The sequence below is a fragment of the Ascaphus truei genome, chromosome 4 (genome assembly GCF_040206685.1).
Source record: "Ascaphus truei isolate aAscTru1 chromosome 4, aAscTru1.hap1, whole genome shotgun sequence".
Taxonomy (NCBI): domain Eukaryota; kingdom Metazoa; phylum Chordata; class Amphibia; order Anura; family Ascaphidae; genus Ascaphus; species Ascaphus truei.
The window spans coordinates 10,068,689-10,091,429 of NC_134486.1; the positions used below are offsets into that span (position 1 = coordinate 10,068,689).

The 22,741-nt window shown below is 43.3% G+C and overlaps 1 protein-coding gene across 6 annotated transcripts in view; it reads right to left on the reverse strand.

The window, feature by feature from the left end:
• Nucleotides 1-8,128: 8,128 nt before the first annotated feature.
• Nucleotides 8,129-22,741, reverse strand: part of DTNB (dystrobrevin beta) — a 339,918-nt gene continuing 325,305 nt past the window's right edge. For all 6 annotated transcript variants that reach the window (XM_075595326.1, XM_075595324.1, XM_075595325.1 and 3 more), the window contains 5 exons: nt 19,533-19,689; nt 18,813-18,902; nt 14,220-14,273; nt 11,256-11,291; nt 8,129-10,009 (listed from right to left, as the gene is read on the reverse strand). In XM_075595326.1, the coding sequence (XP_075451441.1) occupies nt 11,287-11,291; nt 14,220-14,273; nt 18,813-18,902; nt 19,533-19,689 (306 nt within the window). In that variant the 3' untranslated portion in view covers nt 8,129-10,009; nt 11,256-11,286. The remainder of the gene's footprint in view (nt 10,010-11,255; nt 11,292-14,219; nt 14,274-18,812; nt 18,903-19,532; nt 19,690-22,741) is intronic.

Sequence of the window (22,741 nt, forward strand, 5' to 3'; positions counted from 1 at the left end):
TGTTAGTGAGGTTATCCCATTGAAGTGTACGGTGTGTAAGAGAGGGATCCCATTGAAGTCTATGGTGTGTGTAAGAAAGGGATCCCATTGAAGTCTATGGTGTGTGTAAGAGAGGGATCCCATCGAAGTGTATTGAGTGTGTAAGAGAGGGATCCCATTGAAGTATATTGAGTGTGTAAGTGAGGGATCCCATTGAAGTGTACAGTGTGTAAGTGAGGGATCCCATTAAAGTGTAAGGCGTGTAAGAGAGGGATCCCCTTGAAGTGTACGGGTGTGAGGGATCCCATTGTCTAAATTTAGCATAAGTTGAACTTTTCAACCTCATCTACTATGTAACTATGTAAGTGTACGGTGTGTACGTGAGGGATCCCATTGAAGTGTACGGGGTGTAAGTGAGGGATCCCATTGAATTGTATGGGGTGTAAGTGAGGGATCCCATTGAAGTGTACGGTGTGTAAGAGAGGGATCCCCTTTAAGTGTACGGGGTGTAAGTGAGGGATCCCATTGAAGTGTACAGTGTGTAAGTGAGGGATCCCATTGAAGTGTACGATGTGTAAGTTAGGGATCCCACTGAAGTGTACGGGGTGTAAGTGAGGGATCCCATTGAAGTGTATGGAGTGTGTAACTGAGGGATCCCATTAAATTGTAAGGCGTGTAAGTGAGGGATTCCAATGAAGTGTATTTTGTGTTAGTGAGGGATACCATTGAAGTGTATTTTGTGTTAGTGAGGGATCCCATTGAAGTGTACGGTGTGTAAGAGAGGGATCCCATTGAAGTGTATGGAGTGTGTAAGTGAGGAATCCCATTAAAGTGTACGGTGTGTAAGTGAGGGATCCCATTGAAGTGTATTTTGTGTTAGTGAGGGATCCCATTGAAGTGAACGGTGTGTAAGAGAGGGATCCTATTGAAGTGCACGGTGTGTAAGTGAGGGATCCCATTGAAGTGTATTTTGTGTTAGTGAGGGATCCCATTGAAGTGTACGGTGTATAAGAGAGGGATCCCATTGAAGTGTATTGAGTGTGTAAGAGAGGGATCCCATTGAAGTGTATGGAGTGTGTAAGTGAGGGATCCCATTGAAGGGTATGGAGTGTATAAGAGGGGTATCCTATTGAAATCTATGATTTCAATACCATTTAAGTGCATGATGTGGTTAACAAGGTGATCGTTATGGGCATGAAGTAGACTCCCTCCCATGGAGTGTAATATGTCCTTCCAAGATATCAATTTGATTCAATTTTCCCGTGTGACTGTTGTATGAATACATGCAAAGGAGAAGTGTAAAGTTGCAGTGTGACAAATGCTGAAGTCATAATTCACTCATTGGAGTGTCTGTGGTAAGAGGGCAAGCCTGTTATACTAACAGCCAATCTTAGTTTTACACGTTTTGGCAAAGTTGCCTGACCTACACAATATATCTCTTTGCTGACAAAGGGGGAAGAATTAGAATTGGGACAGAAAGTTTTAATAAAAACAAAACCAGGCATACTACTAAAACGGTTTCAAACCGGAGTTAATTTGCTGGGATTATCATTTTTGAAAGATGGAAAACATACAGTTTGAGAGAAAGTGTATTTCATTTAGATAAAAACTGACGTTGCAGCAAAGTTCTGCAGGGTCATCACTAGCATTTAAAATCAGCTTAGAACAGCTCAGAGGAGTTCCACTAGGCTCATAATTAGGCCATATCTGTGCAAACTAAACAGAAACAGATCCCCTCGCTCGGCCTGGCAAGTGTTCATGGGGAACGTGCTCAGATGGGACAGTGAGTTGATGCAAATGAATCCCACAAAGCACTCCATGACCCCACGTAAGAGGTCCAATGTAAGGGTGAAAAAAATCAAATTAATTTTTAAAGATACTAGTCATAAAATAATAGTGAAGGGGAGAGAACTCAATTAAAACCAGAGCTACCAATAACAAATACACTTACATATATTAGTGTTGTCACTATACCTAGAAACACCCAAAATGCCTCTGTCAGGCTCACTACTTAGAGCTGTGGATGGGGAAAGGGGTCCACAAAAGGAGTTGGGTGCCTTGGTAGGGGTCCCAGGATAGGTGATCGAGTGAAACGGAAGGAACTTACCATCCACTGAACACTGTAATGTGAGTTTGTAACAGTGTGAAGGTAGTGATCCCTTCAAAAGGAAAAATACCTGGGAACTATCAAGTCAAATAAACTCATTAAAGCTGCTGTTTTTTTTTAAATAAATCAGTTCTGTACTATGTGCTATTTTTTTGCTTTTTTTTAAAAACAACTCTGAATTACATGTTTAATGTATTATAATGTAAAAAGCTTTTCTGTTTCTATAACAACCATTTAGAAAGTCACAGATACTGTGTCAATACTCTGCAGCCATTTAGTGAACCTCTTAGCCAAATCTTGGCCGATCGATCACAGGAGAATGGATCGATCGGCACCATACTGTACCTAGCCAGGAGTGGTGCAGGATCACCACGGTGTTATTGCACACCACTTGTCTCTCCCATTTTCACCCTGCGTTTTAATCTTCTTTATTCTGAGTTCGAGCGGGGTGAGCTGCATTCCTATCCTATAATTCCCCCTACAGTAGTATCCACCCTACATGGGTCTGCACGATTCGTGGTTAGGGCAAGCTCCGATCTATAGTGTATATCTCCCGTTTGCACAGCGGTACTATCATCTCTAGAGGCTTAACTGCCTCCTCAGACGTGGGGCGGCTTCCTGGCTAATAAGCACTGTACTACCTCAAACTAATTACCTTGTGTCAATGAGGCACGTTGCAACATTGTACGTACTTTGTATGGATTGTCACTGGGAGCATTACGTATGGGGTTTATTTGACTTATAGTTCCCAGGTATTTTTCCTTTTGAAGGGATCACTACCTTCACACTGTTACAAACTCACATTACAGTGTTCAGTGGATGGTAAGTTCCTTCCGTTTCACTCGATCACCTATCCTGGGACCCCTACCAAGGCACCCAACTCCTTTTGTGGACCCCTTTCCCTATCCACAGCTCTAAGTAGTGAGCTTGACAGAGGCATTTTGGGTCTAGTGACAACACTAATATATTTCAGTGTATTTGTCACTGGCATCTCTGGTTTTAAATGAGTTCTCCCCCCCCCTTTCATATTTTAGGACTACACTCATTAAAGATTCCGTTCAATTGTTTCACCGTTACACTACAACTGACCACTTATATAGGGTCATAGGGCGCTATGTGGGGTTCTTGTTTCTAAGTTTGCATCATATCGTTGTAAAACAGGATTTATTAGGAAGGTAGAATGTGCAAATCTTCCGTGGATTTGTTGTTCTTCTAACAGGTTTTCGTTACAGAGACAAAAAATAATAATGTCCTGGCATTTTCTATAGTTTATTCAAATTTGCAATTAGTGATTTTGTATTATTTACCATCAATATCAGCCCCACACTAAAACCCAATAAATTAGATGGCAAGCTCTTTGGGGCAGAGGTTTCCGTTCCTGTACAGCTGTAGCAGACCTCCCTGCGCTTGTTATTATGCAATGTTGTTGCTGATGTCCCCGATTGTTTTTTTTAATGCAGCTACAGTAAATGTCATGCCACGTACTAACTTTATACTGCGAGAAAACGAGAGTGGTAACGTCTGCCATTACTGTGTAAAGCACTTATCTGCATTGTTACTCCCTGAATTATGTCTTGTATATTATCTCTGTTAAGCACTGTTTACTGCTGCTACGGCAATAAAAATATAGCACAATATCACTAACTTTGCAGGGGAATTGCCAACAAATCAACGGTCTGAAAGTGGCACCAACAATGTATTTGTAGGAGAGACATGTTTAATTCTAGCTACCAAAGAACAGTACAGAGGCTCTTTATTATTTCTCTGTAACTAGTATAACGGCATGGGAGGAGAAAAGGAAATCACAATGGTATTGTATAGCTAATGACTGGCACCTTCTGATCTACTGGAGCAGGGGAGGGCAACTCCCGTCCTCAAGGGCCACCAACAGGTCAAGGTTTTCAGGATATCCCTGCTTCAGTGGCTCAGATTGAGCCCCCTGTGCTGAAGCAGGGATATCCTGAGAGCCTTGACCTGTTGGTGGCCCTTGAGGACGGGAGTTGCCCACCCCTGCTCCAGAGTCATAACATAATATTTACCTACACAGGACCAAAAAGTCGGGAAACCATGAGCGCTAGCAGAGGAAATAGATAATATAAGAGGACTTTGGCTAAATGATGTTCAAAAACGCATCCATGTAGGAGCTCTCGAGCTCCTTCCCGAAGTGCGTTATAAGAAGATCCCAGCGTTCAGACAAGTTTTTAAACATCAGTTGGCCACAAAACATTGCAATTTCCATGTAACTTTTGTAGGTTTTCTGCCAGGTGTATCCAGAGAACTAAATGACTAACGAGCCTGTACAATAAGGTTATGATATACGAAGGCAATTTGAGTGAAATGGGCACAAATTGCTTCATTTTTGTGTTGTGCCTCTTTGCGTCAACGTATCCAGATTTTGTGCCACTTGCGTACAGCGTTGTGTTTCATATTATTATATAATGTGGTGGGTGCTGGGGTGAGAGCTTGCAGGGATTGCATGTGTTAGTAAATTGTCAACTAGTAACAGTGGTTTGGAGGTTAGTGACCCCTCCTCCCAGGGTTTAAGCTCACTCCTCCCCAATTTTTAAGTAGCAGGTTTTTACACATACTGCACCTGTGCAGGACTGGTCTATTGAGTAATTTCTCCATCACAGAGGTAAATGAGAATATTCACAGGTAGTGTTAGGACCTGCATACTGGCCGTGACGTGGCTGCATACTGGTCGTGCCGTGGCTGCATACTGGTCGTACCGTGGCTGCGTACTGGTCGTGCCGTGACGTGGCTGTCAGCTTATTACGCTTTGGCCAAAGGGTTTAACTAAATGACCCTTACTCATGAGGAGACAAACAGTTAAGTATTTAACTATGTATTTTTTGTCATATTGGATGTGGCATTGGGTATCTTTGTCTTTTGTTGTATATAGTTGTATATATTTGGTCACACCCGGTAGCACACCTTTTGACACAAATACATGAGGCTGTGGGTGGTGGGGGTTAGAGCCTGCTGGGATTGTGTGTGTTCCATATTATAATGCAGAGGATTTCCCAGGGAGGTTCTGTTACTGGATGGAGATCCAGTGTGGAAGGACATCATTGGAATCAGACATCTGTATAATAATACGTTTATGCCCGTAAGTTGTGTGACATCAGAAAGTTGTGAAAAAAGTTATAGCCATAGCAGCTACTACACATTCCTGCTCTGCCTGCATGGGAAACCAGGAATTAGAAAAGGATATGTCTCTGTTAGTGACACATTTACAGCCGTGCTTTCATGCTGAGATAGCGCATCAGCGTTGGAACCGATGCTAATCGACTATTGTTCAAAAGGTGCAACTCAATTGTGGTTATTACAGTGGAACGTGTAGATTTCAGGCACTGTAAATGAAAATAATAAGAATCCGACAGAAATGTTCTGTAATTTGCGGGATTTGTTTTTTTGGGGTGGGGTGGGGGAGGGGGGGGGGGGTTAGTTACTGTAGTTTCAAAACTTAAACACAGAAAATAATAGGAAATTCCATGGGAAAATAAGACAATTCTCTGCTGGAACAAGACATATATGCACAATTGTCAGACTTGGTATAGGAGTCAAGGTTATAGAAGACAGGCAAGAAATATATTTAGCAAGCAAGATGATGTAGTATATAAGTGCCCCAAGAATGTAATTTATGATAAAGTGGAGTAGCAACACAAAAGGGGCTCAATGGCGGATCCTTAAAATTGGTCTGCAGAATGAGGGGCGATGGAAGCACAGTACTTTCCCCTCTGTTACCAAGCTCAATATCAATCTGCAAGCATTGCTTAAACAGGCCTTAAAGGTCACACGGGGCTGGGAGGGGGGGGGGGTGTCACACAGGGATGGGAGGGGGGGGGTGTCACACAGGGCTGGGAGGGGGGGGGGGTGTCACACAGGGCTGGGAGGGGGGGGGGTGTCACACAGGGCTGGGAGGGGGGGGGGTGTCACACAGGGCTGGGAGGGGGGGGTGTCACACAGGGCTGGGAGGGGGGGTGTCACACAGGGCTGGGAGGGGGGGGGTGTCACACAGGGCTGGGAGGGGGGTGTGTCACACAGGGCTGGGAGGGGGGGGTGTCACACAGGGCTGGGAGGGGGGGGTCACACAGGGCTGGGAGGGGGGGGTGTCACACAGGGCTGGGAGGGGGGGGTGTCACACAGGGCTGGGAGGGGGGGGTGTCACACAGGGCTGGGAGGGGGGGGGGTGTCACACAGGGCTGGGAGGGGGGGGTGTCACACAGGGCTGTGAGGGGGGGGTGTCACACAGGGCTGGGAGGGGGGGTGTCACACAGGGCTGGGAGGGGGGGGTGTCACACAGGGCTGGGAGGGGGGGGTGTCACACAGGGCTGGGAGGGGGGGTGTCACACAGGGCTGGGAGGGGGGGGTGTCACACAGGGCTGGGAGAGGCAGGGTGTCACACAGGGCTGGGAGGGGGGGTGTCACAGTGCTGGGAGGGGGGTCACACAGTGACGGGAGGGGGGGGGTCACACAGTGCTGGGAGGGGGGAGGGTGTCACACAGTGCCGGGAGGGGGGGGGGTCATACAGTGCTGGGAGGGGGGTCAACAGTGCCGGGAGGGGGGGGTGACAGTGCCGGGGGGGGGGGAGGTGTCATATACCGCCGGGGGGGGGGGGTAGGGGAGTTTCACACATTGCCGAGGGGGTTGTCACACAGTGCTCGGACGGGGGGAGGTGTCACACAGTGCAGGGGGGGTGTCACACGGCTTGGCACTGTTTATTATGGCCCTATATCTTAATCACATGTTGTGGAAACATTAAAAAAAAAAATTGCCACAAAAACCTTTCTTCCCATTGGTATGAAACATTAGCCCAATCAATTTCCCCATGTCATGCAAATGAGAAGTAATTCGTGGGCTGCGGACTCCATCTTTATATACCAAAATCACTTAAATAAACCATGCCCACTACAGCCCTGCAAGAGGTTAGTTTCAGGTTACCACTAACAAGGGGAGAAGCACTAATATAAAAATGCCTTGTATGTGACTAGTGGTTAATGATTTACATTCGGCTTATTCCTCCTCTATAAATACAGAATGCAGAGTGCATCAGGACATGCTCAGCCTCTGCTATAAATAACTTTGGGGAGTACACAGAAAGTTCAGCAATGACTGGCGCGCACTGCAACTTTACGTCAGCGCACATCAGGCTCAGCATCCTCCTCGGGAAAACACACAACGCTTCCTGCCTCCAGTTGATCAGTCTATACCTTTCACTCTTAATATTGTGTTCAAGTAACATTACATGCCACAATCCTATGTGAAGGGAATCAGAAGAGACTTTGGAAGCTGAGATCACAGGAAGAGGTTACAATACATAGATGTTGTATGTAAACTTAGCTGAACATATAAACAAAGGTCCTTTAAATATAGTCATGTAGATCAGGGGAGGCCAACTCCAGCCCTCCAGGGCCACCAACAGGCCTGGTATGAAGAATATCCCTGCTTCAGCATAGGCGGCTTAAACTATGGCGCAGTCATTTTGACCGAGCCACCTGTGCTGAAGCAGGGATATCCTTAAAACCAGGCCTGTTGGTGGCCCTTGAGGACTGGAGTTGGTAACCCCTGATGTAGATCATACGTAATGAAGAGTCCTATAAGGAATGAGATGCTGACAACACATTATTTATTGCACCCTAGAGATCATCATTTTTTCTCGAGACCAATTTGGCTACTACAGTAAAAAAGTATACAGTACAGATGTAGCAGAGCTTCGGTGCCACTGCCACGCGGCCACAGTAGTCACGCTGCAGGGGTCCCATTCAGACGCATGTAACACCACGCAGCTCCGTCATGGCAGACTGCACACGGCGCCGCAGACTTTTGCTTGTGCGACAGCAAGTCCTGCCTCAGGTACGCGAATAAAGTGCCTTTAGTTCACCCAGACTTCTAGATCTGTTTCTCATCTCTATTGATTTTTTACACAGTCATTAAACATAATTTATTCTGAACCCAGCATCTATAGGCACTAAATCATGTTGGCGCTGGAGAACAAGAGTCAATGTTTGTAACGTAAGAACCATGAGATATCTTGGTGGATAGATGGTGCCTGAAACATTTTAAATGTCTCTGCAAATAATATCAGATGTACAGGTCTGTTTCAGAAAACAAATGCAATGTTGTGATCACCTGCACATATAAGCAAGGGTTTGACATTAGGGTAGATAGCGAATGTACGTGTTAATAAAATTAAGTCCATGGAACTCGATTGGAAGTCTCCAAATTTTGTGGGTTTACGTTCAACAAAACCCAACATTGCACTGCAAAGAGGTGGATGTGTCAATTCACTTATATATAAATATATCTTAAAAGTGAGAACACCACAAATAGGTTACAAAGGGAAAGGGACACTTCAAGCAGACGCTTGTGCTGTTCTTCTCTACGGGGCAGCTCTGTGCTCCGATGCGGGGTATAGCACCCTGATCCAGGGTAGTCAAACTGTGTGTGTGCGCCATACCCCACATTGAAGCTTGATGAACCCCAGTGCAAGAAACGCTTTTATTTTGGTACCTTTTGAACTGGTTTACGAACCTGTTACAGGTATCTTTGAATCATTTCCCATTCCTGAGATACCGAGCCCTTGGAACAGTGTTCCAAGGATGAATTCTAGTTAATGGTTGGAGAATAAAGCAGGGTTGTAATATGCATTTAGCTGCACGTGCATTGTGGGAAAGATTACAGCTTGCAAAGGCGCATTCACTTTTGAGATTAATCGAGATAAATGCCAAGCGTCTTCCTCGCTCTAATGGTGTCCATGATACTGAAGATGTTACAAAGGTAATTCTTACACCTTGTAACCTTCTTACACCTTACACCTTGTAGTACAGGACTCTGTACTATTGGACAGATTCTGTTTTGCCTGAAAGAACCAGCAGAGCAATAAAGGACATTAGAATGAACCACTAGCAGTGAAATGAGCAGGGAGGAGATGCAAAGGGTCCGGTGTGTAATCCCCATCCTATTATTCATTGGGTGCAAGGAATGAAAGGGGAGGATTGTATTAGTGGATGTCAGTGATGCGCTTTTGTAAAACGTCATTTCTGATGCTGTTGAAGAAGCAGAGAGAGGCGACGTCTAGGAAATAGGAGACCATGATAATCACAGAATGATGGGGGCCATGTGGGAAGCGGCCGAGACAACTGTTAGTATGCCGAGGAGATCTTACTATAAAAGAAAGTATTGTATTGGGGCAGCTGTCATAAGGACACTTGGCCACCTAGTTTGCTGTGAAGGCTCCAACTGCATTTAATCCCTGGTGTTTCTGTATTTATTATACACTACTCCAGCAGTGTTAATCCCGTCGCTGCCAGATGGCCCTGCTATTCCAATACTAAAAAATTCCTTTTAAAACCGCAATCACCCAGTTATCATCTATTACCAATATCACTCATTAGTTCATAGTGGTTTTGTGTGGTACTGCTCCAATAAAGATCAAGGAATTACAGGGACTATCCATTGCAGACATAAGTGGGTAAATCATCATTCAAGGGTTAACAAGGTATGTGCTTCTGTAAAAGTGCCAAAGTGGCCTGCAACAGATTGTGCCTCACAGTGTTTGTTGCAGGCCTCCCTGAAATGGAATGGGTGAATACATGGAATAGTAATAAGCTGCAGTGTTCTCTTTAACCATTGCAGAAGCCTTGTCGTACCTGTGTTCCACTCACTCACTCCTTCCAGCTTCTCCAAGGACAGGGTGGCATAGGGCCCAGTTAACAAGGGCTAAAGTGTACATTGAAAATTGAGCATGCACTAACACAGTTATAAGAATGTTTGTGCCGAAAGCCCTTTGGCCGAAACGCTGCGTCTCCGCCTCTTCGGCTGTCTCTCACACCGTCATCTCACACCGTTGCTGGATGGTGGATGTTGAAATGTGGCTGTTGATTTTTCAGAAGTACATGGATATCTTCGAACTCGCTGTGCCTGAGACAGGAGAAAAAAGGGCAGAATGAAGATGTGTCCTCACTGAAGACATTTATAACTTTCCTTTGCAACCACTTTGCGGCTGGGGGAGGGGGAGGAGAAGGAGCATAGCGGGCCCTACTGCACACTTGCAAAAAATCCATATAAAGAGAGGTTGTTTAGGGACGACACTGATATGTGTTGATACAAGTTTGTTTATTCATATTAAATCAAATCGCATCTTTCTTTAGGCAGATCTGGGCTTTCGTAACAGGAAATGAGCATTATGTTGTTACTCTGAAAAATGCAAGTTTCTGTTACCCTGCTCTGTGGGTCAGCATCCGAAAGCAAGAATGCCATCTAATGTTACTAACCCATTACTGCTAGGGAAAGAGAGGCCCGGGAGATAAAGTGATCTGTGATCAAGGTTGGCAGTCAGATGTGCTGTGTATCTGAATTCAATACCTTCCCTCATTCTCCAGCCTACAGTACAAAGGAATATGGATGAGAATCTGGCAGAATGGCAGAGATTTCAGTTCCCGTCTTTGTCCCATACACCATGTTATCTTAAACAAATATCTTTGTCTACTAGCAGTAGTGGTAATGCCAAAGTCTTTGAAGCAGGTGAACTCAGTTGAAAGCCCAGTGTCTGGGGCACGCAAAACAATCTAGACACTACAAGCTAGAGAATACAAAAGCTCAAAGTCACTTGGCTTAGTGGGGTGCACGTAGATGGGCTGGGATCACCACTCCAGCTCAAAATCACATGTACAGGATAAAGGAATCCACAGCACTCGCTCAGTTATCAATAAAGGTTCAAATTTATTCCATCGGATACAAAAATGGGTAAAAATGGGAGAGGTTTCGGACCAAAACGGTTCTTTGTCAAGCTCCCGAACTGCTTGCAAACTCTTGAGCTGTTCTTTGAATCGTAGATATCCAAAGCTGGGCACAGCATTAAATCAATGAACATACCAAAGTAAAGTCATCAGCATTGGCTAATAAAATGTCGCATTGATTGATTTATTGGTGTGCTCAACTTTGGATACATTAGTTTATAATATGCAACAGTGTTGCGTTAAGTTGCCTTACGTGGGCCACCCATATTCTTACAATACTTGTTAAATTACATATACAGTATGTGTGTGAAGCACAACACAATATTGTGGTGCTTTTTTGGAAGGGCAGAAAGGCTACATTTCCAGTACATGTACAGTAGTCAGAAAGTGAAGCGACACAGGGGAACATAATGCCCCTTCGCACTTACTTGCACCACCTCGCTGTTCTTGTGTGGTTGTTTAACCTGCAACAGAAAAAGCAAAACACATTCGGAAGTTACCAATATGAATATCTCCTCTGCACACAGACATCAGTATAGACGCTTCTGGAAACTGATTCCCTTGATCTACCCTGCATAAAATTGGAAAAACCAAGTGTGTGAAAGAGCTCTTCTGAATTGTATTTATTGCAATCTTTTAATAGATCACACACCCCAGGTCTGTGAACCATATGTGTACTTATGTATATCTTTATTTATATAGCGCCCACAATGTACTTGGCGCTTTATAAATGAGCACTGTGGCACAGGCATTGTGGAGACAACCTGGGGGAAAATCCAGCGCTGTGTGCAATATAATGAGGTCAAAACGAAAATAGAACTGTAAATAAACATATATTTGGTTAATAAAGTGATTTCAGCAACAGTTTCACTGAACAGGCACTACCATCAAGGACCACTGCTAAAGTCATATGAACTATTTTAGAGATTTTGCCCAGTGTATTTAGGAATAACAACACACGGATTAATTTATGAAGATAATATATACATTTATAAGACATGCAGGATACTGCAGTACATAGCTACATAATGTATAGTACATTTTAAACGAGTAAAACGAAAACTTCTGCTGGACTTATGACCGTATATAATTCCCTCTTCATATCTCAGATTTTGAGGTAAAAGCAAGGTCCGTGTCCAAAACTAGAAGTGCTTTTAGCCTTGTAGAACTATTACATGTATATATGGCCATTCCAGGAGAGCTTTATCTTTCTGTGGTCTCTTTACAACGCACTGCTTGTGACATTTCCATTTTCCAATATACAAAATGAATACTGTAGCTAATGAAAAGAAACAGTTCACGTTGATACTGCATTGCACCCCTCCGTCAACAAAAGGCACTAAAACAGAAAGGTCAAAGGGAGAGAGGAGCAGCTGCATAGGTTCCCTAATGTGGAATTAGTCATTGGTAAACCACACTGCAACGATATAAGGGTTTAATGTTACTCTTCTGGAAAGAACCCCGCTGCTATTTACCATAGCATACTCATGTAAACTTTGTCTCAACCCTGTGCGCAGATCCCGTAGCCGAGATAAGCCTGCCAGCTTGGTCTGAGGTTGGCACTACTGCTTGCAGATTTGTATACAGTAGATCAGCGCCCTTTCTTACTGAGGCGTCAGGGTTTTGCGCTGTAGGTATTGGGTATAATCCTGGCGTGTGTTCCGACACTGGCAGTCTGACCAGCCCTCTGGCCATAAGGCTTTGTAGTATATCCACAAACAAATATATGTATAACTTAATTAGGCTCCCTTGTCTACGCCTGAAAACACGTTATTAGAATAATCACCCTCAGTGGGAGCGGTTTCATTCTGTGCCAATTCTTGGAGAGTTGCAGGAGTCTTAAGAAAGTATCTTCAATGATTTTGTATCTCTACAGTTTGTGCAACTGAACAGGATTTGTGCGTCTGGTGTAGGCTCGGCGTTCAGAGTGTTGAAGTACATACATGTTTACATGAATTGTACTAAGCACCAGTACCAATCTTAATGTCATGTCAATCCCAGATACTAAAAGCTAGGATTGAATCCCGAGGAAAGAAATATTATCCACATATAATGTGCTGACTGGCCAACAACCACTGAACTACGCTTAAATACAGGTACAGTATGTGTGAAAACAGAGTGTGTCATTACACTACTTAGGAAATGCTAATGTAATAATGAATGTTTATTGACTTATTCCTAGTAATATAATTTTCTTTGGAAATATCATACCTAACTCTTTCGAGTTGACATAGGTCTGCAAAGCATTCTTTAATAGAGAAAATGGATCCTGTGGGCATTTCATTGGCATCAAACATTTTACGGCGTTAAAGAAGCAATCCCACCAAAATGTGGGTTCCTCTGGAGTTGGGGCTGAGCTTGATGTTCAGCTCCCAGTTCTTGGGACACTTTCTGGAGAATTCAATATGGGCGCCAGAATCATCCAAGAAGAAGTTGCAACTTCTGATGGAGTTGTGGCTTCCCACTGACCCGCGGATCCTGCTAAACTTGGCGCCCATATTGTTTTTCCCAGGATGGAGCACTAAACTCCGTACCTTCACCGCTAAGCATCTCGGGAACTAGGGAGTGCACTGAAACTAGCACAATTCCACTGCGGAGGACAACCCCCAGATCCAATTAGGTCAAAAGAAAACAGTTATCTCCCCGGCAGGATTGCTGCTTTAAATGAGACGGCCTTAAAGTATGAGCTATGAAACGGCATTTTAATTTGTTTTAATAGAAATGAATTCAGCTTGTAGAAATTATGGAGCAAAGCAAAATGTTCCAGGGTGGATGTCGCCAAAGCGCTTATTTGGCAAAGCTGTAATACAGCACACTACTATGCTGGTAATGTGTTAATGCCTTGGAACACATTCAAATTCCAATGACTATGCTGTAGCTCGTAAACATGGGTTTCGCTTAATAAATCTGCTAACACTTAATGCACTTCCAGCCAGTGTACTTATACTGCAGCTAGAGCTGAAAAGAAATGGAGGGACTCAGCTATGCCAACAAAAAGCAGAGAAACAGATCACTAGAGTGTACTTAACCCCTCTCCTCAATATAAGAAGAGATCCCTCCCTGTGACTGGGAGGGGGAGCCAAAGCCCATAACCAATGTCATATGGAGAAAATGGCAGGTTGTCCAGGAAATCCTCTTCTCTATCATTATTATTATTATTATTATTATACAATCTGCAAACGTTCCATGTCTTTTTCTACACATTTTTCTCTGGAATTGGTGATTCTCTTGTTCTGTTTCTCTGCTTTTTTTTGTCAGGACATTCTTGAAAGGGAGATCAATTTTTACTTAGTAAAATATATTTTGAATAAATGAACAAACAGAATTGTTGCAGTTGGTCTTTACGTTATGCTTTGTAGACAGTATTTAAACATACAAGGATTCCCCTTTACCTCTGTCTTTTCCATTCTGCATCTTTTCTTCTTCCTCTTCACCACCTTCGTCAGCTTTAAGATGAGAATAGGTACAAAAATAAAACTATTAAATTAGAGACCATCAATTTATTGGGGTATTGAAGACAACAGTTCTCCATTCTCACTAGTCAATGTAATGTGGGACAGATACACCTTCATCCTATCCACGTGCACTCTAATTATATACTGCCGGACTACTAAGAGAAAAGGCCCACGATTAGGAGGATTTTCACTGCATAAGTATATGTTTGAATAGGCGTCATATTTTCTGCATTTTAAATATTCGAATCCTTAGATTTTGGGTTAATTTTGAAAAATGCAGAGAGTTTGTAAACATCAAGGCAGACATATATAAGAAGCCTATGGGCAGAAAGCCAACAAGGGACTGGTATACAGTACAGGTGGATCCTAGCGCCGGGGACACTTATTTGTGTTTGTATTTGTTTTATCAGATTTGGAATGATCTAGTTTTTGTTGCTCCCCTAGGCTGCTTTCACCACTATTATTGTTTATCACTTCACTTATGTTTGATAATTAATGATTGCATATTTCACGTTTATTTAAGTGTAGGTTAGCGCTTTTGGGGGGTTTATATTTGTTTGTTTGCACAGGTGGATCCTCGCTATCCGTCTTTTCCTTTTCCACCAAACGGATTATCCGACGGATCACAAAGCGTTCTGCGGAAAGCATTATCCAACTTCAGAACGCATTATCCGACGGATCACAATGTGTTCTGCGGAAAGCATTATCCAACTTCAGAATGTATTATCCGACGGATCACAATGTGTTCTGCGGAAAGCATTATCCAACTTCAGAATGTATTATCCGACGGATCACAATGTGTTCTGCGGAAAGCATTATCCAACTTCAGAACGCATTATCCGACGAATCACAATGTGTTCTGCGGAATGCATTATCCAACTTCAGAATGTATTATCCGACGGATCACAAAGCGTTCTGCGGAAAGCATTATCCAACTTCAGAATGTATTATCCGACGGATCACAATGTGTTCTGCGGAAAGCATTATCCAACTTCAGAACGCATTATCCGACGAATCACAATGTGTTCTGCGGAATGCATTATCCAACTTCAGAATGTATTATCCGACGGATCACAATGTGTTCTGTGGAAAGCATTATCCAACTTCAGAATGTATTATCCGACGGATCACAATGTGTTCTGCGGAATGCATTATCCAACTTCAGAACGCATTATCCGACGAATCACAATGTGTTCTGCGGAATGCATTATCCAACTTCAGAATGTATTATCCGACGGATCACAAAGCGTTCTGCGGAATGCATTATCCAACTTCAGAATGTATTATCCGACGGATCACAAAGCGTTCTGCGGAATGCATTATCCAACGTCGGAACGGATTATCCGACGGATCACAACGCGTTCTGCGGAAAGCATTATCCAACTTCAGAATGCATTATCCGACGGATCACAATGTGTTCTGCGGAATGCATTAACCAACTTCGGAACGCATTATCCAATGGATCAAAATGTGTACTGCAGAATGCATTATCCAACGTCGGAACGGATTATCCGATGGATCACAATGTGTTCTGCAGAACGCATTAACCAACTTCGGAACGCATTATCCAACGGATCAAAATGTGTTCTGCGGAATGCATTATCCAACTTCAGAATGTATTATCCGACGGATCACAAAGCGTTCTGCGGAATGCATTATCCAACTTCAGAATGTATTATCCGACGGATCACAATGTGTTCTGCGGAAAGCATTATCCAACTTCAGAATGCATTATCCGACGGATCACAATGTGTTCTGCGGAATGCATTATCCAACGTCGGAACGGATTATCCGACGGATCACAATGTGTTCTGCGGAATGCATTAACCAACTTCGGAACGCATTATCCAATGGATCAAAATGTGTACTGCAGAATGCATTATCCAACGTCGGAACGGATTATCCGATGGATCACAATGTGTTCTGCAGAACGCATTAACCAACTTCGGAACGCATTATCCAACGGATCAAAATGTGTTCTGCGGAATGCATTATCCAACGTCGGAACAGATTATCCGACGGATCACAATGCGTTTTGCGAAATGCATTATCCAACTTCGGAACGCATTATCCGACAGATCACAATGTGTTCTGCGGAATGCATTATCCAACGTCGGAACGGATTATCCGATGGATCACAATGCGTTTTGCGGAACACATTATCCAATGTTGGAACGGATTATCCGACGGATCACAATGTGTTCTGCGGAATGCATTATCTAACGTCGAAACGGATTATCCGATGGATCACAATGCGTTTTGCGGAACGCATTAACCAACGTCGGAACGGATTATCCGACGGATCACAATGTGTTTTGCGGAACGCATTAACCAACGTCGGAACGGATTATCCGACGGATCACAATGTGTTCTGCGGAACGCATTATCCGACGGATAACAATGTGTTCTGCGGAATGCATTATCCAACGCCGGAACAGATTATCCGACGGATCACAATGCGTTTTGCGGAACGCATTATCCAACGTTGGAACGGATTATCCGATGGATCACAATACATTCTGTGGAATGCATTATCCAACGTTGGAACGGATTAACCGCCACTCATTAACATGGGATTCGCAATCCGTCAGTTTCCCTATCCGGCGAGGTGTGCGGAACAGATGACTGAGGACCACCTGTACATTAAAAGTTGGAGGAAGCACACTGAGAATAAAGAATGTGTAATTTCAGTAATAATTCTACCACTGTGGTAGGAGCGTCCTTGTGGTTGTCAATGTAACACAGGGGTTTTCATTGCAGGTCTATCATATAGAAAAACTCGCCAGCTAACTGAAACGCACTGTCCCAGATTACATAAAACCTGGATGCCTTGGACTTTATGCTTTCACCTTTGACATGATTTTGCTTTGTGGGGATTTGCCCTCCCCTACGTCCCTTGCCTGTAAAACGTATGTGCAGTGCATGTTCTCCATTTCTCTGAATGATATATACATTGGCTATTCTTTCTAATTCCGTCCAACCTATTAGTCTCAACACTGTTTATGAACATTATGTGAACCTTTTACACACATTTCTGTTTTTGACCCCTATTTATGTACGAGACTGTACCCCTCCCTATCTTTATTTCTATACCCGTGACCCCCTCTGTAGACTTCTATAAACAGTAAAAGAAACAATGAACGAATGCATTAGTGATGATGTCCTCTTTGCCCAACATTCATATATAAAACACTCATACTAAAATAGGGCAGAAAGACCCAGACAACCAAATTAAATGTTAGCACACCAAGCTTACTTCTACTACACAATTACAGGTGTGATTTGCAGGGAAGTTTTACAATGACATCAATACAGTAATAGGTTTGCAGAGCATTATTGTAATGAAAATACTGGGCAAAAATCTTCAATGCCCTTTGCTGACTGGAAGTGAGCCGATTTGTAATTTGCAGTTTTGATGCGCCTAAAAACAGAATCAGCTTTGCAGAGGCTCCCAACTACGAATATGTCACATATCCAGAAGTGTCCCCATCACAGCTACCTAACAGTCTAAGCCAGTGAATGTAAGAGTCAGACGTTCTGTTGCACTCATCCTGGCACGTTACGCTCGGTCTGTGTAATCTCTGAGTGCTTACACAGTGACGGATACGGCTAAAAAAGGTACTGGCAGCATCGCTTTTATTGATATTTTAAAGACTCTTGAATAAGCTGGAAAAAATGTAAGCTCTCATCCTGCTGTAAATGGTGTCAGGGAACCTCTAGCCATCTTCTCAGGTTACGTACTCTTGGCCTCTCCAAGGCAAAGGGAATTTTAAAGCGCCTCTTTGTGCACCTATACTGTGATTATAGAATATCGTTTCCAATAGAACTGTAGCATGGGAGCATTTGTGTGCATTATAAAGACTCGTTTAAGCCTGCACATTTTGCTTAGGATATAAAACTGAATGCCAAGGGAAACAGTTGAGGTTTTTTGATTTACTCAGAACAACTTCCACACCAAAAGTTCATCGCGTTTAAAACTCAATACTTTTTCCTGCTGATCCACTAAGACTTTAACATACTAGTACTGAACCTCTTTGTAAAATCTGAGCGATGTGCTTTGGCTTCCAATTTCACAGACTTTTGGCAACTCCTCTCTGAGGCTCACAATGTGATATAAGCAAGTGTATGGGGCAGAGCACAAACTACACACAGAATATCAACCACATTTTCATGCTGCGTATAGGTCATGTTTTAAGGCCTCGCTGAGACTCTATTTTGAAAAACATATTGTTTATTGATACTGCTGTTTATTAAACAGTCCATGTACATAACCAGAAATGCAAAGTAAGTTATGGGGAGTGAAAAAGTGACAAAAACCCTCCACCGTACAGTGACCGGCAAATAAAAATACTACATGTGAGCACATTCACAGCTCAGAGAAGTCTATAAACCTGCCTTTCCCCATAATCTCTTAGCATAAAAGGTTTCCACTGCAGCCAGGGATTCTGGGTAATGACATGCAAATGAGCACTCACCGAGTTACTTTTTGCCTGGACCCCTATAGGCTTATACCTGCTGTATTACACATACCTGAGTGCAGCTCCTTCACCAGGGAAGACATGGTGTTTGTAATAGAATCCGCTGCTACCAGCAAATCATTGCGGAGGTTTCTCCTTGTACCTGGAAAAATGTACCAAACAAATATATTACTAATATATCATGTGATTAGGCCTTTTATCTAACTAAAATTATATTCTCTTTCTTCTGGCACTCCATGATCACCAGATCTAAGAAAAAGAAAGAAGACCTAGAAGTGGTCTGCTTGGGTAGTCAGACAACGTAATGCCGTTAAAATACACAGATTTCTTACGTTCAGGCTTAACCAGGGCACTGTGTAGGATGATGCGGAGCACCACTGATCGGATACCGGCAAAGAACTCTGCCATTTGTTAAGGCAACCACTAAAACTGTCTCTCAGCGTTGTGTTCTCATAGCAGAAAAATGAACCTTCTCAAAATTGTCGAAACCGTTTTGCTCCCTCGTTTAAAAAGATTGTTCTGTAATTCAAATCTGTATAGCAGCACTACTTTAAGTTACTGTTACACAGCCACAAAGGTGCCATTTGTTGTTTTTAATATTGCCTCATAATGATATTAATGTTCTATGTATTTATTATATTTGCTTACACAATAGTATAGCATATATTTGAATTATCTCTATATGGTTACTCCTCTCACGCAGGTGAACACAAATGTAAACTTACTGCTTTTAACACACAGCAGTTGTAGGAAACACAAAAACCGTCTTTACCGTGTTCAAAGGCCTCCGGTACATCTCCTAAGCCAGCTAGCGAATCCTGAGGTACGTGGGTAGGGGTGGAGCCGGCTGAGGTGGATCTGACTGGCATCGGCATGGGGCGACTGGCGCCATGGCCCGGTGAGGAGTGAGGGGACCCTGCAGCTTGAGCCTAGAGAACAAAACATCCACAAATTCTTGTGCTTATTTGCTCTGTGCGTGCATCATGTACAAGAGGTTTACACAGACTTGTAAGGCAAGCAACTACAATATGTATACCACTGTTAGGTATGTTGTTGGTTCACTGATATAGAACACGTGGGCAGCATGTACAAAGATGTCTTATTTGGTACACTTAAACATTTAGCTTAGCACAAGGTGCGCTGAGAGTATGGTAAGTGGCAATCAGAAGGACAAGGTGGTATATATTTAGAAGGTCACAGATGCCTTCCTATGAACTGATAATACCAACGCCATAAGCCCATTTGTTTTAAACAAAACCATGCAGAAGCAGTTTTACAGGTTAGGTAAGCACGTTGAACATCAACACAAACCCTCCAACATTTGGCACCTGAAAATAGGTACACTTTATTTGCTACTAGCTGAGAGACCCGGCGTTGCCCGGGATGTAATGTTTGCGCTCCTCTCTCTCTTCCCTGGGCGCGAGATTCTCTGCAGGGGGTGCGGCGGATACAGAGGCCCAGCGCTCTTCCCAAAGGCATTTAAATGAACTTCCGGGGAAGCGGCGAGGGCCTCTGTAACTTCTTTTACCTTTGCTCAGACGGCTTCGGCCACGCGTCGTCATGGCAACGCCATGGCGGGGGGGGGGGGGGCTTTAGTCACGTGACACCATGACGTTAGTGCCAAGGCAAGGAGTGGGGCAGGCGTGAGAAGGGGGATAGCTGGCAGGGGGGTGCAGGGGAAAAAGATTGCGCACCCCTGCTCTAAGCTAGGGCTCTTCCACTGGCGGCCCTCAGGCGGCATGGTTTGATGTGGCCCTTGGATTCCACTGGCGGCCCTCAGGCGGCATGGTTTGATGTGGCCCTTGGATTCCACTGGCGGCCCTCAGGCGGTATGGTTTGATGTGGCCCTTGGATTCCACTGGCGGCCCTCAGGCGGCATGGTTTGATGTGGCCCTTGGATTCCCAACAGACCAAGCAACAATTATGAAATTAGCAGGAGCAAAGTAGATCTTTCCACACTAAGACTGATCTGTAAGTTACGGTAATGTGAATATATACAGTATGGTACAGATGGTTTCAAAATCATTTTCAAGTTTGTAAATGTATCTAACATGTCATTATAAGCCTGTGGCCCTTCTGCTCTTAAATGTCTCCTGGCCCCATTGGAGAACTGGTTGAAGAGCCGTGGCCGCAGGAGTCGGACACACTGCCATGGGTGCAATTTAATATGTGCAAAGGATCATGCTATCAAATGTGTGCATTTAGTTTTATTTGTATACACTAACATACACACAGTTAACGTGGTGTTAAACCAGTAATCATTATCCGTTCAGTCTTCAACCTCCCCGCTACTTTACTAAGCTGCAGGTTGTGAGTTTCAGCTACAGACAGAAATAGGTACAAACACATACAGTTGGGTATAACAGGTACAGGACATTGACACAGGTACGGTACCTGAGAAATAAGTACAGTTGGAGGAGGGTGTCTCAGCATTTCTACCAAACACAAAAGGGATCTCACAAAATGCTCAGGATGAAAAAGTAGAAGCAATGTGGATATTTGTTGCGCTCTCTCAGTGGGATTGGGGTTATTACCAAAGATAAGAAACATTCGTTTTGCAATTACAATGCAGAACAATTCTGAACTACAGCAGGTCAGTTACTGGCCTGCAACAGGAATAAGGTTACCCAGGAAAGGTCATTACCACGCCAGTAACTGTGACCGGATTCTGACATTAACTTGAGGAATTGCCTTTTATGTTTTTTTTTTAACAGATTGGTAATGTAGCATCCCACTTCCCACCAGCCACGGGAACTATAGACCTGTAAAACATGGGTTCCCTCCTCACACCGTTTACCTGTACGGATCATTATTTAGTTATTCCCACAAAAACACTCATGTAAATATGTCCTTTTGTCAGTCAAGTGATAATTTTTTAGGCATCAATTCATAATCCGTCACTAATGCAGATGAGTATTTTACTATTTCCACATGATGTATTCTTTTTTTGTTTAAATGATTTAGTGGCATCTAGAAGCCATAGTGACTTGTTTCTAGTTGTGGGTGTGTTTAATGCATGGAACATTTGATTTGTCCAGGTCTCTTTTTCACACTGAAAATGAAACCTGGAAGTGTATAATTAAAGCAGCAATAACGACCTACTCCTTTTATGTTCCACTTTAAGAATTTAAACTGGGGGGTGGGAGGCCGGGGAGTGATCTGGATTATCCCAGGTTTTAATTGCACTGAATCACAGATAGCATTATGCTTCCTTCATTTAACACTTTCAGGGCACTTTCACATATTTCACCAAGCTTAGTCCATAGGACAATGAGAAATTGTATTGATTCAGTGGAGGTACCTTTTATTTGGAGTTTACCCTAACGAGGTTGGCAGGCATGAAGCATGTTTTGATTAGAAGATGCGACTAAATTACTCCTTTGTTACACAGGCAGGTTCTAAATGTAGAAATGTCGCTGGTAAATTGCAAGCCAATTTGGGAGGAGCACGGGAATCATACTTCGTTACCACAAATGTAAGGGCAATCTTTTTAGCAGATGCATACTTCATAAAGGGAGAAGCGCGGGTATTATGTATTTATTGTACACATTGGGGCTTATTACTGTATAATTCCGCTGAAGCAGCCGATCATTCCGTCTTTGGACAAAATTCCAGAGGATTCGTCTGAAAATGGCCTGATCGGCTGATACAGCCCCGTTGTGTCAAACTACTTGTTCCTGTGATTTATAGCTCAATAGCAGAGTGTAAGTAGGCACTTATTTGATTTCAACATACTGAATATGTTGAGTTGAATATATGCTGAAACATTAGCCATTCACAAAACTGTTTTAAAGACGTATTTAGTGAGTCAAAACATATATATTTTTTCTCTATGAAAACGAAATATCCGTGTAATCCGCGTACATGGAAGGAATGAATCGCCCTTATAGTAACAGTTTTACTTATTCGCATCCTGTTAAGAATGTAAATATTTTGCTTTTTTTCTACTTACTCTGTACATTACTGTGACAAATAACAGTC